Below are 19,536 nucleotides of genomic sequence, written 5' to 3' on the forward strand. Positions count from 1 at the left end.
TATTGCATTCTCATCCCCATAGTCTTGGGGTGATATGTTCATGCAGTGTGGGCACGTGTCCTTTCTGGCTTGGTGTCTTACTCCTGCCATCTTACTACATACAACAACACTTACAATAGACCGAGCACAGTAGATACAAATATAATATAATGATAATGCTATTTATCTACTACACACGCGCCCGTACAATCACATCCGGTCCCTCCTTCGCACTGGTAAAATGGTCCACCAATGCCAAATGCCCTCCTTCATCCTCTCCTCTCCGGTCGGCCAATTCCATATCAAACAAAAACATCAACCGCGCAATCGTCAATCGCATCTCCATCAACGCCATGCTCTTCCCAATACATCCCCGCGGCCCAATACTGAAGGGACAGAATGCCCGCCGCGCCATCTCCACATCCTCCCGCGTTGTCTGCCACGCCTCCATCCCCGTCTGACAGATCGCTCCTTCGATCCACCGCTCCGGCAAATACACCCCGGGCTGTCGGTAATAAGCCGCCTGCCGGTGGATCGAGTACGTTGGCGTCCCGCAATCCGTCCCGCCCGGCAGGAACACCCCGTCCACCACCGCTCCGCCCTCCATCACTTCGCGCGGGGGCGCCCCGGGCACCGCGGGCGCCAGCCGCAGCGCCTCGTCCAGGCACGCCTTTAGGTACACCAGCTCGTTCAGCTTGCTGCCCGTTACGATCTCTTCGACCGAGGAGAAGCTCTCCCGGACCTCTTTCTGCAGCTGTGCCATTGCATGTGGGTTGCGCACCAGGTAGAAGATCGTCGCGGCTAGCGTCGTCGACGTCGTGTCACTGCCCGCGATCATCAGCACGTTGGCCTCGCCCCAGAGCTCAGGGGTCGTCAGGCCCTGGCCCGTCTCGGGATCCCGGGCGTTCAGCAGGTAGTAGAAGAAGTCTCTTTTGGCGTCGTGGCCGGCCTTGGTACGTTCCTGAGCGCGCTTGGTCGCTTCCACGCGCGAGTTCATGATGAAGTTCCAGCGGTCGTTGGTGAGTCGGTGGATGAAGAGTTGGTCGAGATGCCATCTATCTAGGGGCATCCAGAGACCACACTGTTCTGTCAGTCGATTCGGTCCTCAACAACAATAGCAGCTCGAGACATACCACATAGTGCCGGTTTGCCGCCCGATCGACGAGCTCAATTAGCCGTCTCCGACTACTCTCGATCAACATGTCGAAGCTCTTTCCGAAGCACAACTCGCCCATCACATCATACGTGAGGTAGCTGAACCAGCGGCCCATGTCCTGCACCACGCCTGTCTGTTGGGCACGCGCTAAGCCTGCACACAGTTGCCGCACGTGCAGCAGCATCACGTCTTCCATGCTTTTGAGTGCATGATCCGAAAAGGCCTGGCTCAGGACTCGTCTCTTCCGGCCGTGCATGACCTTGTCAATGACGTTGTGTGTGTTGTACACACCTTTGATGGCGGGGAAGGCATTGTAAAAATCGGCCTTCTTGAGCCGCTTGCCGTGTCCGTAGATGTCATGGAGGCCTTGAGCAGTATTTACTGAGACAAAATTAGGTGCCACGCGGACATGAGAGCCGTATTGTTCGTGAAGAGCGCAGAGCCACAGGTGTCGGTCTCCCTGGAGGCCGTGGTAGAGCTGGACCCAGGGAGTGAGGGAGGCGAGCAAAGGACCTGGAATGCGGCGGAGAGGGTGGAAGAAGCGGTTGTAGGTAGCGTAGACAAGAGACTGATGTTGTCAGTATGCATTGCAAGTATGCAAGGTGACACCTTATCGACATAATACAGAAGGTGTAAGGGAGAATCGGTATCAACATACCAATCCCACGAGCAAGGCAAGCAACCCCCACCCTATGCGGGTTATAGAGATAGCCTGCCAGCCAATTTGGGCCAACATGGCTGTCGAATCCTAGTGCAATAGTGTGTCGTGCTAAGAGGTGGAATAATAATAAGGAGCTGAAGTATATAGTTCAGCCAGTCAACGAGCACCGAAGCTAGCCGGGGCCAACCGAGGCCGAGTTCGACCAAAAAGGAAATCCCCGCAAGCGGATAACAAAGCCAGGCAAATGACGACAGTCACTCGAGATATCAGAACCACTCTCCAGATGGCTGTTTCACTTACAAGACACTCACTGGCACTCGAGACTCGTCTACCGCTTTATACATCTCTCTGGCTCGGTTACTGACGGGCTTTCCCTCGCGTCTGCTGCCCCTCCATCCCCTCCCTCTCTCCTCATTTTCGAGTACGAAGTGTCTTCCATGGAACTATGTAATATTCATCGATTTAGCGCAATAGCTGCGAGGATGCGTCATCGTGGCCAGCACCGGCTGGTCTGCGTATCTACATAGAGAAGTCCTGGCTCGGGTACCCCGGCTACTTCATATCTCTACACTGTTTATGAAAATTAGTAGCTTTGGCCGCCGATCTGGTGGAACCCATCATTCGGATCTCGATTGATAATGTTCATGCTAAGATTGCTGCTGTCATTCCAAGTCGTGTACACCGTCGGAGAGGATGTTTAACCACTCCTGCTATGTGTCTTGTCTTCTGTCGCAGCGATGCCGATGGAGCATTGCTTATCGATCCATGTCAGAGCGGTAGTATTTCCTGGAGATCATGGCCCAATCATTGCTTGCTTATATCGCGGGCCTTATCGGACGAAGCTAAGCGAAGTCTCGGGCTTGTTGCTACCCACTGTATATGTACTAGAGCATCGGCTACTGTTGTCCGGCTTCCAGACAATGTAACCAGCCAGTTCGGGTAAGCTATTATGTCAAATGCCTCTCATGTGTAACCGTGGAGACCGCCACCGAGAATCCACTGCTCGTTGTCATCATTATCGTCCTGCACCCTCCGCCATGTCTGTTTCCGCTCTTTGCGTGCCGTGTCCGCTTGCTCTCCGTCTGCCGACTTCCAGACCGGTCGCAACAGCCCTCCAGCTGCAAGAAGAGGGTTGTGGCTGAATGCCTTACCGCTGCTTTCTCGGTTCTCCCCATCTCCGAGCTCCTCCTCTGCCCTTGTTTCGGCTTCCTCCTCCGCAGACGGGCCCGTCTCCGCAGGCCCAGCTGAATGGTAGACTCTCCTCACCTTTCCTCCCTTGATATCCAGACTCATGATGGTCTTCTTCTTCTCCCATTCCGGCCTTGCTTTTTCCTCCATTTCCCGCATAATCCGCTGCTGTTTCTTAAGGGCCAGTGCTCGCTGCGCGGGTGTCATCCACAGTGTAGATGCTACGTTCGGAGTCTCAAAATCTGCCGCCTCGTCCACCACACGTGTCCGCTTGGCGTTCTGCGCCTGGAACGCAAGCAACTTGTCCCGATGCGCCTTGGCAGCGTCAAGTTTACTGGGAGCTCCTGAGTCCATTCCAGGGCCACCCTCCCGATGTACACTCTCATTGTGCGCGCGCATCTTCTCCTGTCCACGCTCCGCCCGCAGCTCCCGTATCATGCTCTGGATCTCGTCATTCGACAGGAGAGGTGTTTTGCAAAATGAACACGGCTGTAGCCCTTCCAGCGAGCAAATGATTTTCCCGCAGTTGAGACAATTCGGCGCAGGATCAAAGAGAGGATGGATGCTAGCGTTGCATGTGCATTTGCGTGCGCCACCACTCAGCGTCGGATTCGTAGATACCTCCAAAGCGGCAATGGCAGCCGTCAAATCATTGATGTTATTCGTAGTCAGCGATCCCTTGGACGATGAGCCGGTCCCCGTACTGCTCCCACCAGCTCGAGAGGCAGACTTGGCCGCCTTCGACCTGACATTCGGTAGTAGATCCGAGATCACGGGGCCAGCGGCTGAAGGCGGGTTTTTAGCCGGTGTCGGTCTTGGGGCCGGTGATTGATTTCGCGAAGAGGTAGCAGATGCCTCGCGGGAAGAGATCAACGGTGATGGTGATAGACCGGTATCCAGTGTGCCTTCTCTCGCGCTTCCTTCTTGTTTGCTCCGGCTAGAGACGGGCATGTAGTCCTCAACCTGGTCCTCCTTTCTGTATCCGCCTGTCACATTTCCAAAATTGTCTGGTCGGCGAACAGGTCCGGCGCTGTGTAGTGGTGGCTTCGACTTCTTGCCCCTCTTCGACTGCGTTCCCGAATGATTGTTCCTAGATGTGGACTGGCCGCTCGGAGCGGGTGACGGCGCGTTAGATCGTGGGGGTGGTTCTCGTCGCGAACTGAATGCAGAAATGAATTCAAATGCGGCGGGAGAGTCGCCCAGAAGGTTTTTGAGGTGTTCGGCGCCTTCTTCTTTGGAGAGGCTGGCGGCGTATGTGATGATCTGTGTGAGCGACTCCTCGTCCAGCGGGAGAATTTGGCTCAGCCTGGGGACGGCCCAGGAGATGAGGCTGGTATTGCTCATGTCGCTAGATAGTCAGAGGTTATAGATATTGTTAGCGACTGAGTTAACTGATGCTCATGGTGGATGCGCGTCATAAAATGTGGACGATGAATCGAGCAAGCGGGCCAGACGATGACGGACGGAAGGTCCCGAAGTGGGCTTCGAGGCCATACTTTTCAGGCCAACAACATTGTATACTAGCCTGCAACCACGAGCTTTCGCGATACCACAAATAAATTGGGTGTATCGCATAATAAGTCATTTTCATATATTATTCAGACCAGTTTGCATAGAGCACAAATCAAGGCAAAACAATGTCCAAACATCTCCATGGAACAGCTCTGCCCAGGATAGCAGTCGTCCAACACGCCATGAAGTCTACGAGGTTACACTTTGTACTCTTGTCTGGAAGCCACTTTTCATGTACACGAATTAGTGATAGGTTCGAAGTAGGCTATTATACCACGGGGATCGCCGGGGTAGATATCGAACAACCGTTACAAGGGCACTTTATAGAACTCCTCTCTAATAGGATATCCCAGTACCTGGATTAAATCCATTGCACCTATTGTTCCACTGAATCAACAATATGTATGGTGGAACATCCAACAATTTGAAGTATGGTTATCGTTCGAGCTCAACTGTTCAGTTTACACTAGATGCTTCATAATTCGATTTATTTGTATACCCAATTTTAACCCAATCGATTGATTGTAAAACCCGAACTGACCTATTGCCAGGATATTGTACATACAACCGCATAAAAATCTATCATTCAAGAGGACAGCACACAACACCTATAAAAAGAAACGGAAAGAGAAAGGCTAGAGACGATGCCGAGCATGTCCCTCTTCGACTCGAGAGTACTAAGGTAGGAGGTTCCCGTCGACGCCGTTGATGCCGGGTATTTACGTCAATATCGTTAAGCAAACGGAGATATGTCCAAGGCCTTGTCCAACGCAAACAGGTCTGCAGTCTGCAAGAATCAAGGTAAAAATAATGTTGAAAGGGATGTGTAGAAAGGTATAAGGTGTGAAAAGAAGAGAAGAGAAAAGAAAGAAAGAAAGAAAGAAAGAAAGACCGAAGGCTTAAGAGTTATCCCCGTTCGCTTCACTCTTGATGTCCCCGTCACCAGAGCCGGCGGCGTCACTTGCTGCGGCCATGTCTGGCGTAAGCCCGTTTTTCAGCTTGCTAGGCGGAGGTGGCTTCTTCCCTGACAATTTTTTCGGGGCTCCTAATTTCTTCTTCTTCGTCGGAAGAGTTGCTGGAACGTCATCATCCACTAATGGACGCTTAGGTGGAGCAGAACTGGGTGTACTGGCACCATTTTCCATGGGAGTCTTGTTGCGGTTGGTCTGTCGCCCTGATAAACCCAAGCACCTGTCCAAGTGCTGTGCAACTCGAGTGACAACAAAGTATCTCGGGCAGTTCGGGCATTTCACAGTCGGGAAGGACACCTTTTCTGGGGCTGCTTGTTTGAAGGAACTGTCAGGCGTTGTGGGAGGGCTTGAAGCTGGAGTATTGGACGTATTTGTCTGTTTCTTCTTCTTCGGATTCAGCTTGTCCGTGGCAAACGGGTTTCCATGAACATCGTGCCCCGGCTTGTTGATCATAGGCTGCTTCTGACAATACTCCCGATATGGATCTGGGGGAGCCCGAGCCCCGACACCCGTTACTGGGTATAATAGACGAGGCAATCGGCACTCCGGACAGATAATCTCTTTCGTGGTTTGCAGAGGGTTTCCCTTGAGGTAAACCTTGCCTTCATCAAAGACAGCCGCATCTGTCTCCACACGTATATCCTTAAGTTCCTCAAGGTCGAGATCACCGGGCTTGAATGCACCAGCTGGCTTCCCACTCTCTTCACGACGTTTGGATGCCTCTTCATCGGCTTTTTGCCTTGCAGTGACCACCGCTGAGCGCATACGGGAGACCTTTTCGTCGCGATGCACCTTTGCAACTATATCATGAATTATATTATAGAAGGTATCGTTGAGGATATCGCATGTCTAGTGTTGTCAGGATCCATCGCAAAAGCCCAGAGACGCTACTGTGCCGCAGCCGGAAGCATACGGACATGAACGTACCAATTTTGCAAGCGTTCCTGAAGGAAAGGAACTTCCATTTTCTTCAGCTCCATTCGACTCGCCCATTTTGGCAATGTTCTGCAGGACTGGAAATTGTTAGAGCTGAAGCATCTTCCAAGACTGAGCGTTTAGGAAACAAGCAAGCAAGAAATGCAAATGAGTGGGGCAGCCCAGCACATCGCATACAACATGATAATGCACTCGACAGCAAGCAGTACCGATGAGATAACGCAATGGTCGCGCGAATAATGCAAAGTCCAGGACAACTGTCGAGACATACCTCTGCTGGTGTATGCAAAGTAATCACGCGCCAATTAAAGCGGAACTTGCAGTTGACAAACAGCTGCTTCCACACAACTCTGAACGATTATCCCCAGTATCAAACCGATGGCGCCATGTAGGTTGGCGCAGGGTGTTCGAAGGCAAATCTGGGTCGGGGTTTACCGGCCGCTTAACGGATGCGGATGGAGGGAACAATGGCGTAATAGACGACTACCCGACTGTGTTGGTCCAAACAAGGGAGCAATAAAGCAAGTGCCCGACTCCCACTATAAAGAATGTCTCAAAGAAATGGTACGCAGGGACGATAGCACGTAGAGTCCATCTGTCTGGCGGGGAGTGAATGGCGTCTATAACCCGGGGGCGGGAAACACCCACGGTAGGGAGAATCAGCGGACTGCGCGCACGGCCATTACCATGAGGGGGAGCAACTCACCTTGGCTTCACATCCGATAGAGCAACATATATAGAAAGGGCACAGTAGACTGTGTGACGCAGCCAAAAAATAAGACCAAGACGGCAAGTGAAGGTGCAGCACCAGGGGCAATCCTAGATCGGAGGACGTGGACAGAGGCTCTTTTGCGCTGGCCTTTGCCTCTTTGAACTTGTCCGACCGCCCGATCTTATCTTATCGCATCTCCGCGTTTCTCTCGCCGTTTTCGTCCACCGCTTTTGGATCGCGTTGGGTTCCCCTCTTCGTCTGCTGGCGCTCTGCTTCTCCCCGCTCTCTCCTCGACGTGTTTCTCGGTGTTCTTTCTTTGGTATACCTTTGAGACTGCTTCAGGGGAAAATACCACTTGAATAGTGTGGCTTACATATCACATTTACCCTTATTCCGACCATGGCTTTCCAGTTCTTCGCTAGGGCGCATCAATCCAAAGCGCCCACTTCTCCACCTTTGTCTCCCCCTCAGGCTCCAAGTACGATAACTTCACCGTCTTCAAACAACTCCCACACCAGGCCACCTAAAGGTCCACCAGCTATCGTCGTTCCTCCCTCTTCTGGCTCGTCTTCCGTGAGTCTGGCGTCCAAACTTCAGCCTCCAGCAGGCCGGGACTCAACCCTTCAAGCTGTGCCATACCCAAAGCCCATCGCATCAGGCCACCCCACTCCGCACCCGCATGTTACCGTCGAAGTTGTGAGCACAGCTCACATCCCTTCACTGACCAGAATCACGGGCTTGCTGCTTCCTATTCGCTATCCGAACTCTTTCTACACAGCCACCATCACTGACCCCGTGATCTCGTCACTGTCCCGCGTGGCCGTCTATCATGATCATCCGGTAGCCGCTGCTCCCACCTCTGCAGCGCCATCCCCTTCAACGGGCTTGAAGACCCCCACAACTGGATCAGACAAAGTTATTGGAGGCATCAGGTGCCGATTGGAGCGGTTGCCGCCGACTACTGCCGGAATCTTGCAAGGCCGGTCGAACTCGGAGCCGACGAATCTCTACATTCAAACACTTCATCTACTGTCGCCCTATCGAGGCTGTGGAATCGCAGCTTCGCTTCTAGACTCGCTACTCTACTCGTCCAGTTCCTTGTCATCTTCTACTTCATCCGATCCGCGACCAGATCAACAAGTTTCAGACCTGGTGAAGCATTACAACATTCGCACCGTCACAGCCCATGTCCACGAGGCCAACGAAGATGGTCTGAAGTGGTACATCGCACGAGGGTTCAAGGTGGAAGATGGCATAGTGGAGAATTACTACCGGCGGCTGAAGCCTTCTGGCGCAAAAATAGTCAAACTTGTTCTCCAATGGACTGATGCGCCTAAAGAGGAAATCCTTCCCATCAACAAGCGTCAAGACCAGCGCAAAGCGCCTGGAGGGGATGATGACGATGATTGGGAGAAGGTCGAAGCTGAAGACGGTGATGACGAGGAAGACCATGGAGTACAACCATTCGCCGATACGGATTCTAAGATTCTGGAAGTTGACGAAGGCATGAGCAGGAAGCGTAAGGCAGATGATGAGCCCCAGCGGCCATGACATTTCATGCTCTGCTAAGAACTATAGAAGCACTGCTTATCGTTTTCTGCCTGATTTATCTACATTTTGGCGTTCGGTTGTTTGCTCTTTGCCCCATCACTGATACCCTTATCATTGTCAAATGTTATTACCATAGAACACACTGTCTATACCATATATAGTTTGGTTCTTTCCACTCAAGTTTGGATATATACTCATATACACCAGAATAATCATACTCCTATCACAATTTCTCTGTCGCAGCCGTGACCCACTATCTCATGCTATAACACACCCCGTAACCTTAGCCCCTCGCAATGAATACGGACCTCCTTCTAGAATGATCCAAGATAACGCATTAACCAGGACCCCCAGACGCGTCCCCCGTCACGTAATCATTGGTCGACTCTGCAAAGTGGATTTTCGCGATACTTTGACATCTCCCCAAGCTAGCGGTTCTTATTGGCCTCTTAGATCATATCAGATTGATCGCACACTGAGTGCTGTGGGGAGGCACTCAACACGTATAGGACATTCAGTTTACGCTTTAGTAGCATTAACGTAAGTTTGGTCACAACAAAACTCTCCATCCCCTCAAGGTAGTAACGCAATGCTACCAAATATGACCGGACTGCCGTTGTTGTCATGGGGTTATGGTTTGACGTACATGAAATAAAATAGTTCTAGAGTAGATAATAAGCATAGAGGCTGTATACACTGAGGAACCATAGATCCTCATGTACTAGCCGTTTAGCAAGTTACCTGTAGTACTAGTAAGGACTGCATCCGCCTGCGATCATGATGCCTAATGTGCAATGGGGATGAAGCTGACATCCTCCCTTGAATATACAGTTAGCGTACTAGTTCTGAATATACATCTAATGCCTGGGCATCAGCCGGATCGCTTCATCTTATCATAGTATCAGGTGTTTCAATGATCCTTCAAGTAAGCTTTTAGTAGGCAGAGATGATTTTCTGTGACTTGTTGCACTGAAGCTTCTTATATAGCGTCCGCTGTTCGAGATATTTTCTATTATAGCAAAGATGGGGAATGTAGGGATCTCCACAACACTCCAAGTTGGGATAGCTGATATTCAGTTTAATCTCATGTTAGCTTGCGAGGTAATAATGTTCTGTCAAATTCATCAGACATGTTAGTAGAAGTGATGTATAGTAGGTGGAGGTCCAGCATTCCTCACCGCCCCGATAGATGCTCGAAATTCTGCCGCAGAAAAATGGAAAGTCCGTCAACCATTTCTCCTCATACAGACTGAGAGTTCATAGAGCCATTTACCTTTGCATTGACCATTTTCACACCCTGTCGGTCCTGAGCAGACTACTTCGGCTTCAGCAATAGCTCAAGATGGCCTCCACAACGCCATCCGCACCCCCCTCTCTCACCCTTCCCCCCTCGCAATTCGCCCGACTGCAACCTCACGCCTATCTCCTCGCCCACCTTTCACCACCCGCATCCAGCAACCAGCCCTCCATCCGAGCCAATGGCCGCGCTCCCTCGCAATTCCGCGTCACATCTGCGAACACAGGCTCCTTAACCCACACAAATGGCAGCGCCGTTGTAAGAATTGGCGACACAACCGCAGTATGCGGCGTACGAGCGGAAATCCTCCCCACTGCCGACATTGCCTCGTGGAGCGTGTCTCAATCCTCGTCATCTGCGAATAAGCGTCGCAAACTCGCCGATCGATCTAAGCAGCCTAATGAGGATGATGCGGAAGTGGAAGATCCTGAAGACGAATCGCACATTCAACAACTCAACCTTCTCGTTCCGAATCTGTCGCTGAGCACCGGCTGCGCACCGGGCTTTGTCCCTGGCGCACCCCCGTCAGCACTCGCGCAGTCGCTCTCCCATAAAATTTTGAACTTGCTGCATAGTACAAAGTTGGTCCGGGCCGAGGACTTGCGCATTTGGTACCAGCCGCCTAGTCTGGGGCCGGAGGACCTGGAACGCCATAATGAGTCTGAGCAGATGGATGTCGATGTAGAGCGCGGGGAAGAGGTCGGCAAGGAAAAGGAAATCAAGGCATTCTGGGTGCTCTACATTGATATCATGATCATTTCCTTGGCAGGAAACCCCTTCGATGCTGCCTGGGCTTCCGTTTTGGCTGCACTGCGCGATACGAAGCTACCCCGGGCATGGTGGGATGTTGATAATGAAATGGTCGTGTGCTCGGATGCGGTTTCTGAGTCTCATAAGCTGTCTTTGCGCGGTCTGCCTGTCGCAAGCTCGTTCTGTGTTTTCGAGGCTGATGCGGCTGCTGGCTGGAGGGCGGTTATTATCCCGGACGCTGAGGAGGAGAAGAACATTGAGGACAGCGCTCGGAAGGGCATTCAGCGGAGGTGGATTTTGGCCGATCCTGATGGATATGAGGAGGGACTGGGTCAAGAACGAGTCTGCATTGTGGTTGATAAGGAGCAAGGTGGGAAGGGCAAGACGGTTATCCAGAATATGGAGAAGAATGGAGGATGGGCTGTGGATGGGAAGGAGCTCAAGGCGCTGGTTGACATTTCCGCGCAGAGATGGGAGCAAATGAAGCACATCCTTGAGCAGTGTTGATTGTTTAGAAAGCGACTAATACTACATGCAATGATACCATGATGTCAATCATGATCTGACTCTAGTCCTGCGTAGAGTGAACCTGGTGACTATGCTAATATACAAAGGCAGACTTGCATATTTAATAGTGCTGCAATTCTTCAGGCGAACAGTACAAGATCTAGTTTTACAATGCCGGTGTGAGGGACTGGGCGACTAGAGCAGGCCGAACTGCCCATCATTCATGGGAACATCGGATGCCAAGACTGGATCTCGACCTCCGCCGCGCCAGAAAGCTCAACCGCAACTCTTCACTGCGGATTCTTGACAAGCACCCGTAAACAACCTGACACCTATTTGTTATATTCAGAATGGCGACTGATGTGGCTTTTGACACGAGCATGGTATGGATAACCAGAACGACTGCGTCAGCATACCCCGCTAATCTGCCCAGGGCTCGTTCACAGTAGAGCTCTACAATGCGCATGCGCCCAAGGTCAGTACCACAAGATTCTAAGCTCACCTCATCCTTCTTATGATCCATTTTACTGACAGCATTGTTACGGACTAGACGTGTAAGAACTTCGCGACGCTTGCGCAACGAGGCTACTATAACAATGTCATCTTCCACCGCATTATCCCCAACTTCATGGTACAAACCGGCGATCCTACCGGCACTGGCAGAGGAGGAAGCTCAATCTACGGCGAGAAATTCGAGGATGAGATTAATCCTAATCTCAAGCATACCGGTGCTGGAATCCTGAGCATGGCAAACAGTGGGCCCAACACCAACGGCAGTCAGTTCTTCATTACGCTGGCCCCGACGCCGTGGTTGGATGGAAAGCACACTATTTTCGGCCGCGTCAAGAGCGGCATGAGGGTGATCCAGCGCATGGGACTCGTCAAGACAAACTCGGAAGACCGGCCTATGGATGAGGTGAAGATTCTCCGTGCCAGAGTCGTGGAGGAGACCGGGGATGAGTGAGGGGTCTTATAGCAGATGGTTATGGGCATTCATCCGCAAAAGCTATACAGCATCCTAGCAACAGCGGTCTTCAGACATGATACGGGCTGTTGGCATCGATGGCAGACGTTGGGACCGTAACTCAGCACTGCACTCTTCCGAGAGCAATGCAGAGCACGAGCAGCTGCGCGTTCATTACATAGCAGAGCCACGTCCGTCGAAACACTACAGTCGCCTCGGGTTGACGTCTGCAGCGCAACGGCAGCTTCATATATGAACAGATTACAGATTAGAATAGGAATGTTTCACTACAAAACGAACCGCTTCCATCAGATGTTACCATCCGGAGCAGCAGATACAGAGTGAAATGTCTATCTACCACTCCTATAGCACAAGACCAGTGAAGGCTTGTACGAAGACGACGAAACTGCTACAAACAAGCAGTCTGCCTGTGCAGAGCACTAGGAGTGGTGTGAAGAAGGAAAGAAGCTCTGGTTGTGGGCGAAATCCTCCTTAAGCGGCTCCCGTTTGTCTAGTCTAGCTTCTTTCGGAATAGTCATATTCATTGTAGCCTCAGGCAACAGTTGCAACGAACGGTAAATAGAGATCTGAAGAGCTGCAATAGCATGATTATGGTGTCAATATCATGTCAAACAAGCTGTACAGACCGTCTAGCTATTTATTTAACTATTGTGTTTCCTGTCTGAAAAAACGAGGCTCGAACACTCATACTGAAGCCGACTGCGTTGATATTGGCAGCCACCAGGTCTCCAACAACACTGGTAACTCCCTCATGTTGCTGGAAAAAGGAAGTCAGGCTATGTAGAGCCGAATGCTACTAGGTCTACATTTATCTAGCATGTAAGTGTTCAATGTCTGTTGCTTCCTCAGCTAAGGTCTTCAATAACGGTTTAGCTAAGTACTTAGTCACGTGGTGGGCCAGTGCGGGTCCCGTATTTCTTCGCGTGTCCCTCGATTTTCTTTTCGTTTCTGAAATTCTCTCTCGTCTTCAGCGCATGATCTTCAGTCCTCACCTATGGGCTGAAGAGACTTGCTACAAACATCTCTAGGAGCTTGTGATCAAATGTGATGCTCGCTGAGCTTGCTCATTAGACATCGATATAGCACTAAGCCCCTCCATTTAGCTTGCTTGCAGTTCGACCGTCATCACTATGGAATCCCTCGCGGACACGCCATGGGACGTGACGATCTCTGGCACTGGACTGGCCCAGTCACTTCTAGCTCTGTGAGCTACCTTCAGTCGACGCTGTATTTGCTTACAGCTAACGTCTCTTGCCAGGGCCCTTTCCAGGTCAGGTAAGAACGTTCTCCATGTTGACAGAAATCCATACTACGGTGGTCCTGAGGCAGCTTTTAGCCTTCAGGAAGCCGAGGATTGGGCTGCTAAAGTGAACGAGGGTAGGAGCTCCCCAGTCTAAGCGACCCCATGGCCCCTGCTGACTCGTGTGGGTGAGCTAGACACCGGGGAGCTCCCATTCGAACATGCTAGCGTCTGCTCCGAAAGCTCCGGGGATTCCACGGGTCAGCTTGCGTCCTCTCGAGCATATACCCTCTCCTTGTCGCCGCAATTGATCTACTCCCGATCACAACTTTTGCCTACCTTGGTTTCCTCCAAGGTCTACCGGCAATTGGAGTTCCAAGCTGTGGGAAGCTGGTGGATCTACAAACCCGAGGCTGACGATAGCAGTCGTCTCTATCGTGTCCCTGGCAGTCGGGAGGATGTCTTTGCGGACGATGTGATCAGTATGAAGTCGAAGAGAACTCTTATGAGGTTTCTTCGTCATCTTGGTCAGGCTCAGGAGAGTGGGGATGTATCGGGAGGACCGGATCCGTCCTCGGAAGAGGAGGGTCTTACTGCACCCTTCTCTGAGTATCTAGCCACGAAGTTTCAGGTGCCCACTGAGCTTCACGGTCCCCTACTCTCGCTTTGCCTATCACAGGCTGCTCCTCACCAGACATCGGCCCAATATGCCCTCCCACGCATCAAGAGACACTTGTCATCTATTGGTGTGTTTGGTCCCGGCTTTGGGGCTCTCTCGGTCAAATGGGGCGGTGGCTCTGAGATCTCTCAGGTCGGTTGTCGCGCTCTTGCCGTGGGAGGTGGTGTGTATGTCCTGAATACTGGCGTCAAGTCTATCGGACCTTCACCAGAGCAGGAACCCGATGACCAGTCGCGCATACAGATTCAATTGGCCAATGATGAATCGGTCAAGTCCCGGTACATTGTTGGCTCGAATTGGGATCTTCCTGCCGCATCTCGCCCTTCTCTGGAGTGCGACAAAGTGGCTCGATCCATCTCTATCGTCTCATCTTCCCTTGCGAACCTTTTCCCCGTTACTGCAGAGGGTGGACCAGTCCCTGTTGGAGCGGTGGTGGTATTCCCGGGAAGCTCTGTTGGCGGTGCTGATGATGCACCACCGGTGTACACTATAGTCCACTCCAGCGAGACGGGCGAGTGCCCTATTGGACAATGTAAGCTACCACTTTTTCTTCTTCATCTTTTCCCCCTTCCCCCTGCTCATATGATGACTTTTCTTCAAAAACTTATCTACATTGCCTGATACATCATTGATGCAAACTTCTACGAACTGATCATGAGCTTTCACTTTTTTCGATTTATGCAAGTTACATTGTCTTGTGACATGTTGCTAACTGTTTATCAGGCGTTGTGTATAGTAGTGTCAGCATACCCGGTTCAGAAGGACAGTCAATGATTGAAGCTGCTGTGCAAAAGCTTCTTCAGTCGGCTGCCGATCCGGACACGAAAGTCCTGTGGTCCCTGCGTTATACGCAACTGGGCCGAGGCGCCTCCCACAACGCTGATCTAAGCTGCCCGTCGAAGAGCGTCATATGCCTCCCGCCTGTCAGCCTAGACCTTGCTTTTGATGACTCCTTGATCGACACGGTCAAGAAAGCTTGGGAGCTGATCATGGGGGAGGAGGCTGTTCAGCACGAATTCATGAAGTTCGAGGACCGAGAGGGTGCCTATGAGGAATGATGTGGGTTGCAGAGCAACCCGCATGTACATATGCTGTAGTAATGATTTAGATAAGACCATTCACAATGATAATTTATTACCAAGGCCACTACCGTGTCATGTGTGATCCCTTATAGTAACCTTGAAAGATTGCTGTATCCCTTACCTATCCATGTGATCATGCACTCCGCTTTCTGCGACACCTTGACGTGTGTAACTTGCTACATTTGCATCCATACAGCCTGTGTTTACACAAGCGGACCGTTGGGTTTCAACCTCTGTCGTACAGCCCACCACCCTTCATACCCTCCGAGCCAATGCAACGCAGATTGGACCGGGAGCTCAGCACTTTAATTGTTTCTTACCGTTTCAGATTCAAATTACCCCTGTTATTGAGACGGTCTTTTTCGCATTTCGCTTTCTCCGGTCATCAGTATGTCTTGCATAGAAGTATCAGGAACATGAAAGGGTCACAGACCTCCTATGAGTTACATGTGAATAAAGATAAAACATATACGAGCGGATTTGTTATTCTCCTACCAGAGACGAGGTTATTCATACCCAACCTATTAGAGTGACAGCCACTGGATGTAAGACACGCCATAGATGGCTAGACTAGGCTACATCCTCAGCCTTGCGGCATCGGTGTCTGTCAGCCAGTATCTCCCAGTTATACCTTTCCCACTACATCACCGGCAGTATGATTACTTCCATTACTCTACTTCCTCCCTTCCCTGTCGATTTAAATAGCCAGCCCACTGTCATTGACACACGCCTTGATAAAGTCCTCCTCCTAGTGGAACAACTCAGGGCGGCTAATCAGTCAACTCAATCAACCTTGAATGCCGTTCGCTTCTTGGCAAGCAGGATGAGCGAGGCGATTGACGAGTTCGTAAGCAGCTTGAAAGGCATTCGTGTATCTCAAGCTGGAGGGTCTGGATATGCACTGGAATATATCTTCTCAACGGGTAAATCATTTTCAGGGATGACAGATGAGGTTAGTTTATCTGATATATGCTGCTGGGTTTCACTAAGAATACCCATTATAGTATCGGCTCAGAAATTATCTAGCATCCTTCATTCTAACTTGTTGTCTTTGAGTAGCCTCTTACAGATGGCTTGCTACTCCAAGTATGTTGTGTCTATGGTTGAGGGGCGGAATGCTAATATTCTCTCCTAGATCTGATGATGATGCTTGGAAAAGTGCAAGTGTCACTCCAAGATGGATCGATGAAAGGTCTGAGTTTCCGCATGTCAGGCTAAGCGCAAAGATCAGGGCAAGAGATACATGTTGTGCAAGACCTAGTAAGTACTGGTACAATCTGCAATGTGTACCAACTAATGTATCTCCCAAATTTCGAAAAGGTCCCCAAACCAATTGACTTCTTCCGACCTGGGCGGGTATTTACCGTGGCCATACGAGGTATATCGACAGCCACAGGAGATGAAGACATCGATTGCACGCATCTCCCTAGTACATGGATTCCGTTAGACTTCATTCCAGACCCGTATGAACGCGAGAAAGAGCGACTTACCCGACAGATGAAGAATTACGAGGACGGTATAAAGCTTCCCTTGCCAGCGATGTTCCAATATGGCGACGTTCATGAGAATGGACAAGTTCAATGTCATCTGTACCCAGGTGACGTTCGATATCCAAAGGACTTCTGGATTGACAGACACTTCAGATATTTCACCATGAGACGTTTGCAAAGCTGCAAAATGTATCGGGTCTTGACGATAGAAAAGGTTATATCTGTCTAGATGAGATGAGCACCGATTGCCCTATTCTGTCCGCGCCAGAAGTTGAAGAAATGATGGATAACGAATATAACCTTCCCACCTGGACTATGGACCCCTGGGTAGGAGCCATCACCATCCGCCGTTTTGTGGTCGTCCAGCAGGGTAGTAAATCCTGCCTTTGTCTGGGTATTTATACGTGAGTTCCTTTCATCTTAAAACTTTCAACGTCAGTTCACATTATTGTTGACAAATATCTACACAGTTACTCAGGAAGAGGACGTTCCGATCAACCTGATCAGGAGCTATATGCCAAACTCCACTCGTCGAGGCACATTCCCGACCTATTGCCAGAAGAACTAGGAATGAACAATCAGCCTATACGCCTGAAACTTAACAGCCATCAACAGTGCTGCCCAGAACCGCCCGCATCCACTTCGGCCGCGTCTATGAGATCAAGTAAGATGTGGAACTGAATAATGTTGGCTTGGTCCTTGGCTCGTCCAAGGATATACTGTCAACATAATTCGAATCCTATCGTCCGATAGATACTCCGAGTGGACTACAAGCTTCGCCGGACAAGGATCAGGCAGGTACTTCTGCAGATGACACGGTCACACAGACTGATGTCAAGATTGAGAAATGAGCTGTGACCGCATTGGATGGGTCTACAGTAACGATTAGACCTTTGCGTATGATTTTCGGGTATCATTTAAGTAAATAACAGAGTTGCATCGTCTCTTCGTATATAGACTACTAGGTCATGCCAGTGAAGTGGCCATTTTGCATTCGGCAGGACTGTTATTATGTTGTTAGCCGCCATGCAAGGGGGAGTTTAGCCGTGATGAAAAGAACCTTGAAACACCAGGTTGTCATTATTGTAAGATCATGAGATCCGAAGCTATCACTAATACCTGACGCTGTCAGCATGCCCCCGCAGTGATGGTACTGCAAGTAGTGCACCAGATAGGCCTTCTGAAGATACCTGGGGATATCTATAAAGAATGATACTCTCATAATTGTATATATAAATACATATATACAATACTATATTCAGCTCTTTATGCTTCATTTGTGCTACTCAACGAAGTTACTAGCGATGAAGATACAACGGTATGAGCAGATATACCTTTATGTAGGAGTTATGCATAGACTAGTAGCACTATACTCTATTGGTATCGACCCCTCATTCTTAAATCAGTGCCCCCTCAATCGAGAACATATTTGACTAAGTGAAGATTGTGTTGAGGAGATAAATTGCATCATTCAGTACCCGTGAGCATCTACGCATCACTCTTTCCTAGGTATAGAGCATACGAAACTATGTGTAGCCCCTAGATTATATACCCTCCAAGTACTTAATAACGATATCAACACTATCATCTTGACTTCGAATTTTACACTCTCAACTAGTATATAAGTGAACTGTTTTGTTGCATGTCCCGTTTGCTTACCCAATTGGGGTGCCGCCGCTTTTATGAGGACAGCAAGTGAACGATCTGTGTGCGCTCTGGGACACTCACGGAGCACGCACCTGGGAGCTCCGGTCGCTCCCGGATTGCTCTGGCTCACTCAGTCAGCGATTCTGAGCAGCTCCCGCTTGCTCAATACAGCAACCCACGTGACTAGAACAGGCTCTCTAAACCGTGCGCGACTAACGCTTATCGAAATCTGAGGTACTGATACAAATCTACAAAATTTGAGGGCATCACCGAAACAAGGGCTGTCAGCTTTTCTTGGTTTCCCTGACCCAAAATATTTTAACACCGATCATCTATTCATTGCAAATGGATAAATAAATGATGAATAAATAGTAATGCATGACCTAAAATACTTCTCTTTTATTTCGGACGTAAATAGAGCCTATCTCACCCGAGTTTATCAATTATTAATCTATTCTTCATATATTTTCTATCACATCTCTCTATACCTTATTCTTTATTTGGTCTTTCGATCTCGTTCATGCTTACTGAAAATGGCCGTTCACACCTCTGCTGCTAGAGCCAACCAAAATAAGCAAAAAAGAAAGACTCGTTGCAAACTCCGCCAAGAGCGAAGCTACGATGCAGATATTCATCGAGTCAAGAATACCCAAAATTCGGGAGGTAGAGCTTCCCCGAAAATGAAAGAAGGCTACAGGAAAAGAATACACCAATATAAAAAGTACATCATCAATCCTGAGTTCTAGGACATCGAGTCTTCTCACATTCTGATAAATTCTTGAAAGAAGAGAAGGAATTACCCGAAGACTATAAGATTAGAGTTGGACATCGAGTGCCGGGTTTAAAAGAGCTCAAAGGATTTATTCACTGGCATGTTGACTTAACTGTGGGTAGAATTGACCCTGACAGATATCTGACTATAAACTCAATCTTAATTTGAGCTTAAGAATTTATTCCGGGATTTAATCTTGAGACTAAGAAGGAGATTCTTTACTGGGACAGACAGGATCTGTACAGTGTAAGTATACTTTACACTGGAAAGAAGTATATGAGAGCTGTATAAGTAACTTATAAAGTGGATTAAGCATGATTTAATCATAGAAAAGTATATTAAAAACTTAAAAAGATCCAAGCATAATTTTAAGCCGAAAAGATTTAAGCATGTTATAGTTACTTTCTAGACTATTAATAAT

The 19,536-nt window shown here is 49.6% G+C and overlaps 8 protein-coding genes across 8 annotated transcripts; 5 read left to right on the forward strand and 3 right to left on the reverse strand.

Annotated features, from left to right (window-relative positions):
• Nucleotides 1–31: 31 nt before the first annotated feature.
• Nucleotides 32–2,118, reverse strand: BO83DRAFT_377601 (cytochrome P450). The gene is made up of 3 exons (XM_025531032.1): nucleotides 1,794–2,118; nucleotides 1,113–1,703; nucleotides 32–1,060 (listed from the first exon to the last, which is right to left on the reverse strand). Exons 1-3 carry the CDS (start codon nucleotides 1,869–1,871, stop codon nucleotides 170–172), a joined length of 1,560 nt encoding a protein of 519 aa, XP_025389420.1. The 5' UTR covers nucleotides 1,872–2,118; the 3' UTR covers nucleotides 32–169.
• Nucleotides 2,119–2,749: 631 nt separating this feature from the next.
• On the reverse strand, nucleotides 2,750–4,510 carry BO83DRAFT_249069 (C2HC5-type zinc finger protein). Its single transcript, XM_025527024.1, has one exon. It carries the CDS (start codon nucleotides 4,326–4,328, stop codon nucleotides 2,760–2,762), a length of 1,569 nt encoding a protein of 522 aa, XP_025389421.1. The 5' UTR covers nucleotides 4,329–4,510; the 3' UTR covers nucleotides 2,750–2,759.
• An 885-nt stretch (nucleotides 4,511–5,395) lies between these two features.
• Nucleotides 5,396–6,460, reverse strand: BO83DRAFT_310108 (SGF11 family protein; the record flags this gene model as incomplete). The annotated part of the gene is made up of 2 exons (XM_025527423.1): nucleotides 5,396–6,316; nucleotides 6,395–6,460. 2 exons carry the CDS (start codon nucleotides 6,458–6,460, stop codon nucleotides 5,396–5,398), a joined length of 987 nt encoding a protein of 328 aa, XP_025389422.1.
• A 937-nt stretch (nucleotides 6,461–7,397) lies between these two features.
• BO83DRAFT_358919 (GNAT family acetyltransferase) lies at nucleotides 7,398–8,887 on the forward strand. Its single transcript, XM_025529332.1, has one exon. It carries the CDS (start codon nucleotides 7,515–7,517, stop codon nucleotides 8,664–8,666), a length of 1,152 nt encoding a protein of 383 aa, XP_025389423.1. The 5' UTR covers nucleotides 7,398–7,514; the 3' UTR covers nucleotides 8,667–8,887.
• A 1,028-nt stretch (nucleotides 8,888–9,915) lies between these two features.
• On the forward strand, nucleotides 9,916–11,250 carry BO83DRAFT_377605 (3' exoribonuclease family protein). The gene has a single exon (XM_025531033.1). It carries the CDS (start codon nucleotides 10,009–10,011, stop codon nucleotides 11,218–11,220), a length of 1,212 nt encoding a protein of 403 aa, XP_025389424.1. The 5' UTR covers nucleotides 9,916–10,008; the 3' UTR covers nucleotides 11,221–11,250.
• Nucleotides 11,251–11,570: 320 nt separating this feature from the next.
• Nucleotides 11,571–12,184, forward strand: cyp1 (putative peptidyl prolyl cis-trans isomerase (CypC); the record flags this gene model as incomplete). The annotated part of the gene is made up of 3 exons (XM_025527422.1): nucleotides 11,571–11,603; nucleotides 11,654–11,695; nucleotides 11,771–12,184. The coding sequence occupies 3 exons, from the start codon at nucleotides 11,571–11,573 to the stop codon at nucleotides 12,182–12,184; spliced, it is 489 nt and encodes a 162-aa protein (XP_025389425.1).
• Nucleotides 12,185–13,463: 1,279 nt separating this feature from the next.
• Nucleotides 13,464–15,266, forward strand: BO83DRAFT_377607 (putative Rab geranylgeranyl transferase escort protein). The gene is made up of 3 exons (XM_025531034.1): nucleotides 13,464–13,581; nucleotides 13,639–14,656; nucleotides 14,848–15,266. Exons 2-3 carry the CDS (start codon nucleotides 13,951–13,953, stop codon nucleotides 15,180–15,182), a joined length of 1,041 nt encoding a protein of 346 aa, XP_025389426.1. The 5' UTR covers nucleotides 13,464–13,581; nucleotides 13,639–13,950; the 3' UTR covers nucleotides 15,183–15,266.
• Nucleotides 15,267–15,767: 501 nt separating this feature from the next.
• On the forward strand, nucleotides 15,768–17,547 carry BO83DRAFT_398012 (uncharacterized protein; the record flags this gene model as incomplete). The annotated part of the gene is made up of 8 exons (XM_025533223.1): nucleotides 15,768–15,859; nucleotides 15,912–16,129; nucleotides 16,211–16,292; nucleotides 16,342–16,492; nucleotides 16,527–16,788; nucleotides 16,926–17,100; nucleotides 17,167–17,360; nucleotides 17,450–17,547. 8 exons carry the CDS (start codon nucleotides 15,768–15,770, stop codon nucleotides 17,545–17,547), a joined length of 1,272 nt encoding a protein of 423 aa, XP_025389427.1.
• Nucleotides 17,548–19,536: the final 1,989 nt, after the last annotated feature.

Source organism: Aspergillus eucalypticola (genome assembly GCF_003184535.1).
Source record: "Aspergillus eucalypticola CBS 122712 chromosome Unknown BO83scaffold_9, whole genome shotgun sequence".
In the NCBI taxonomy this organism is placed as follows: domain Eukaryota; kingdom Fungi; phylum Ascomycota; class Eurotiomycetes; order Eurotiales; family Aspergillaceae; genus Aspergillus; species Aspergillus eucalypticola.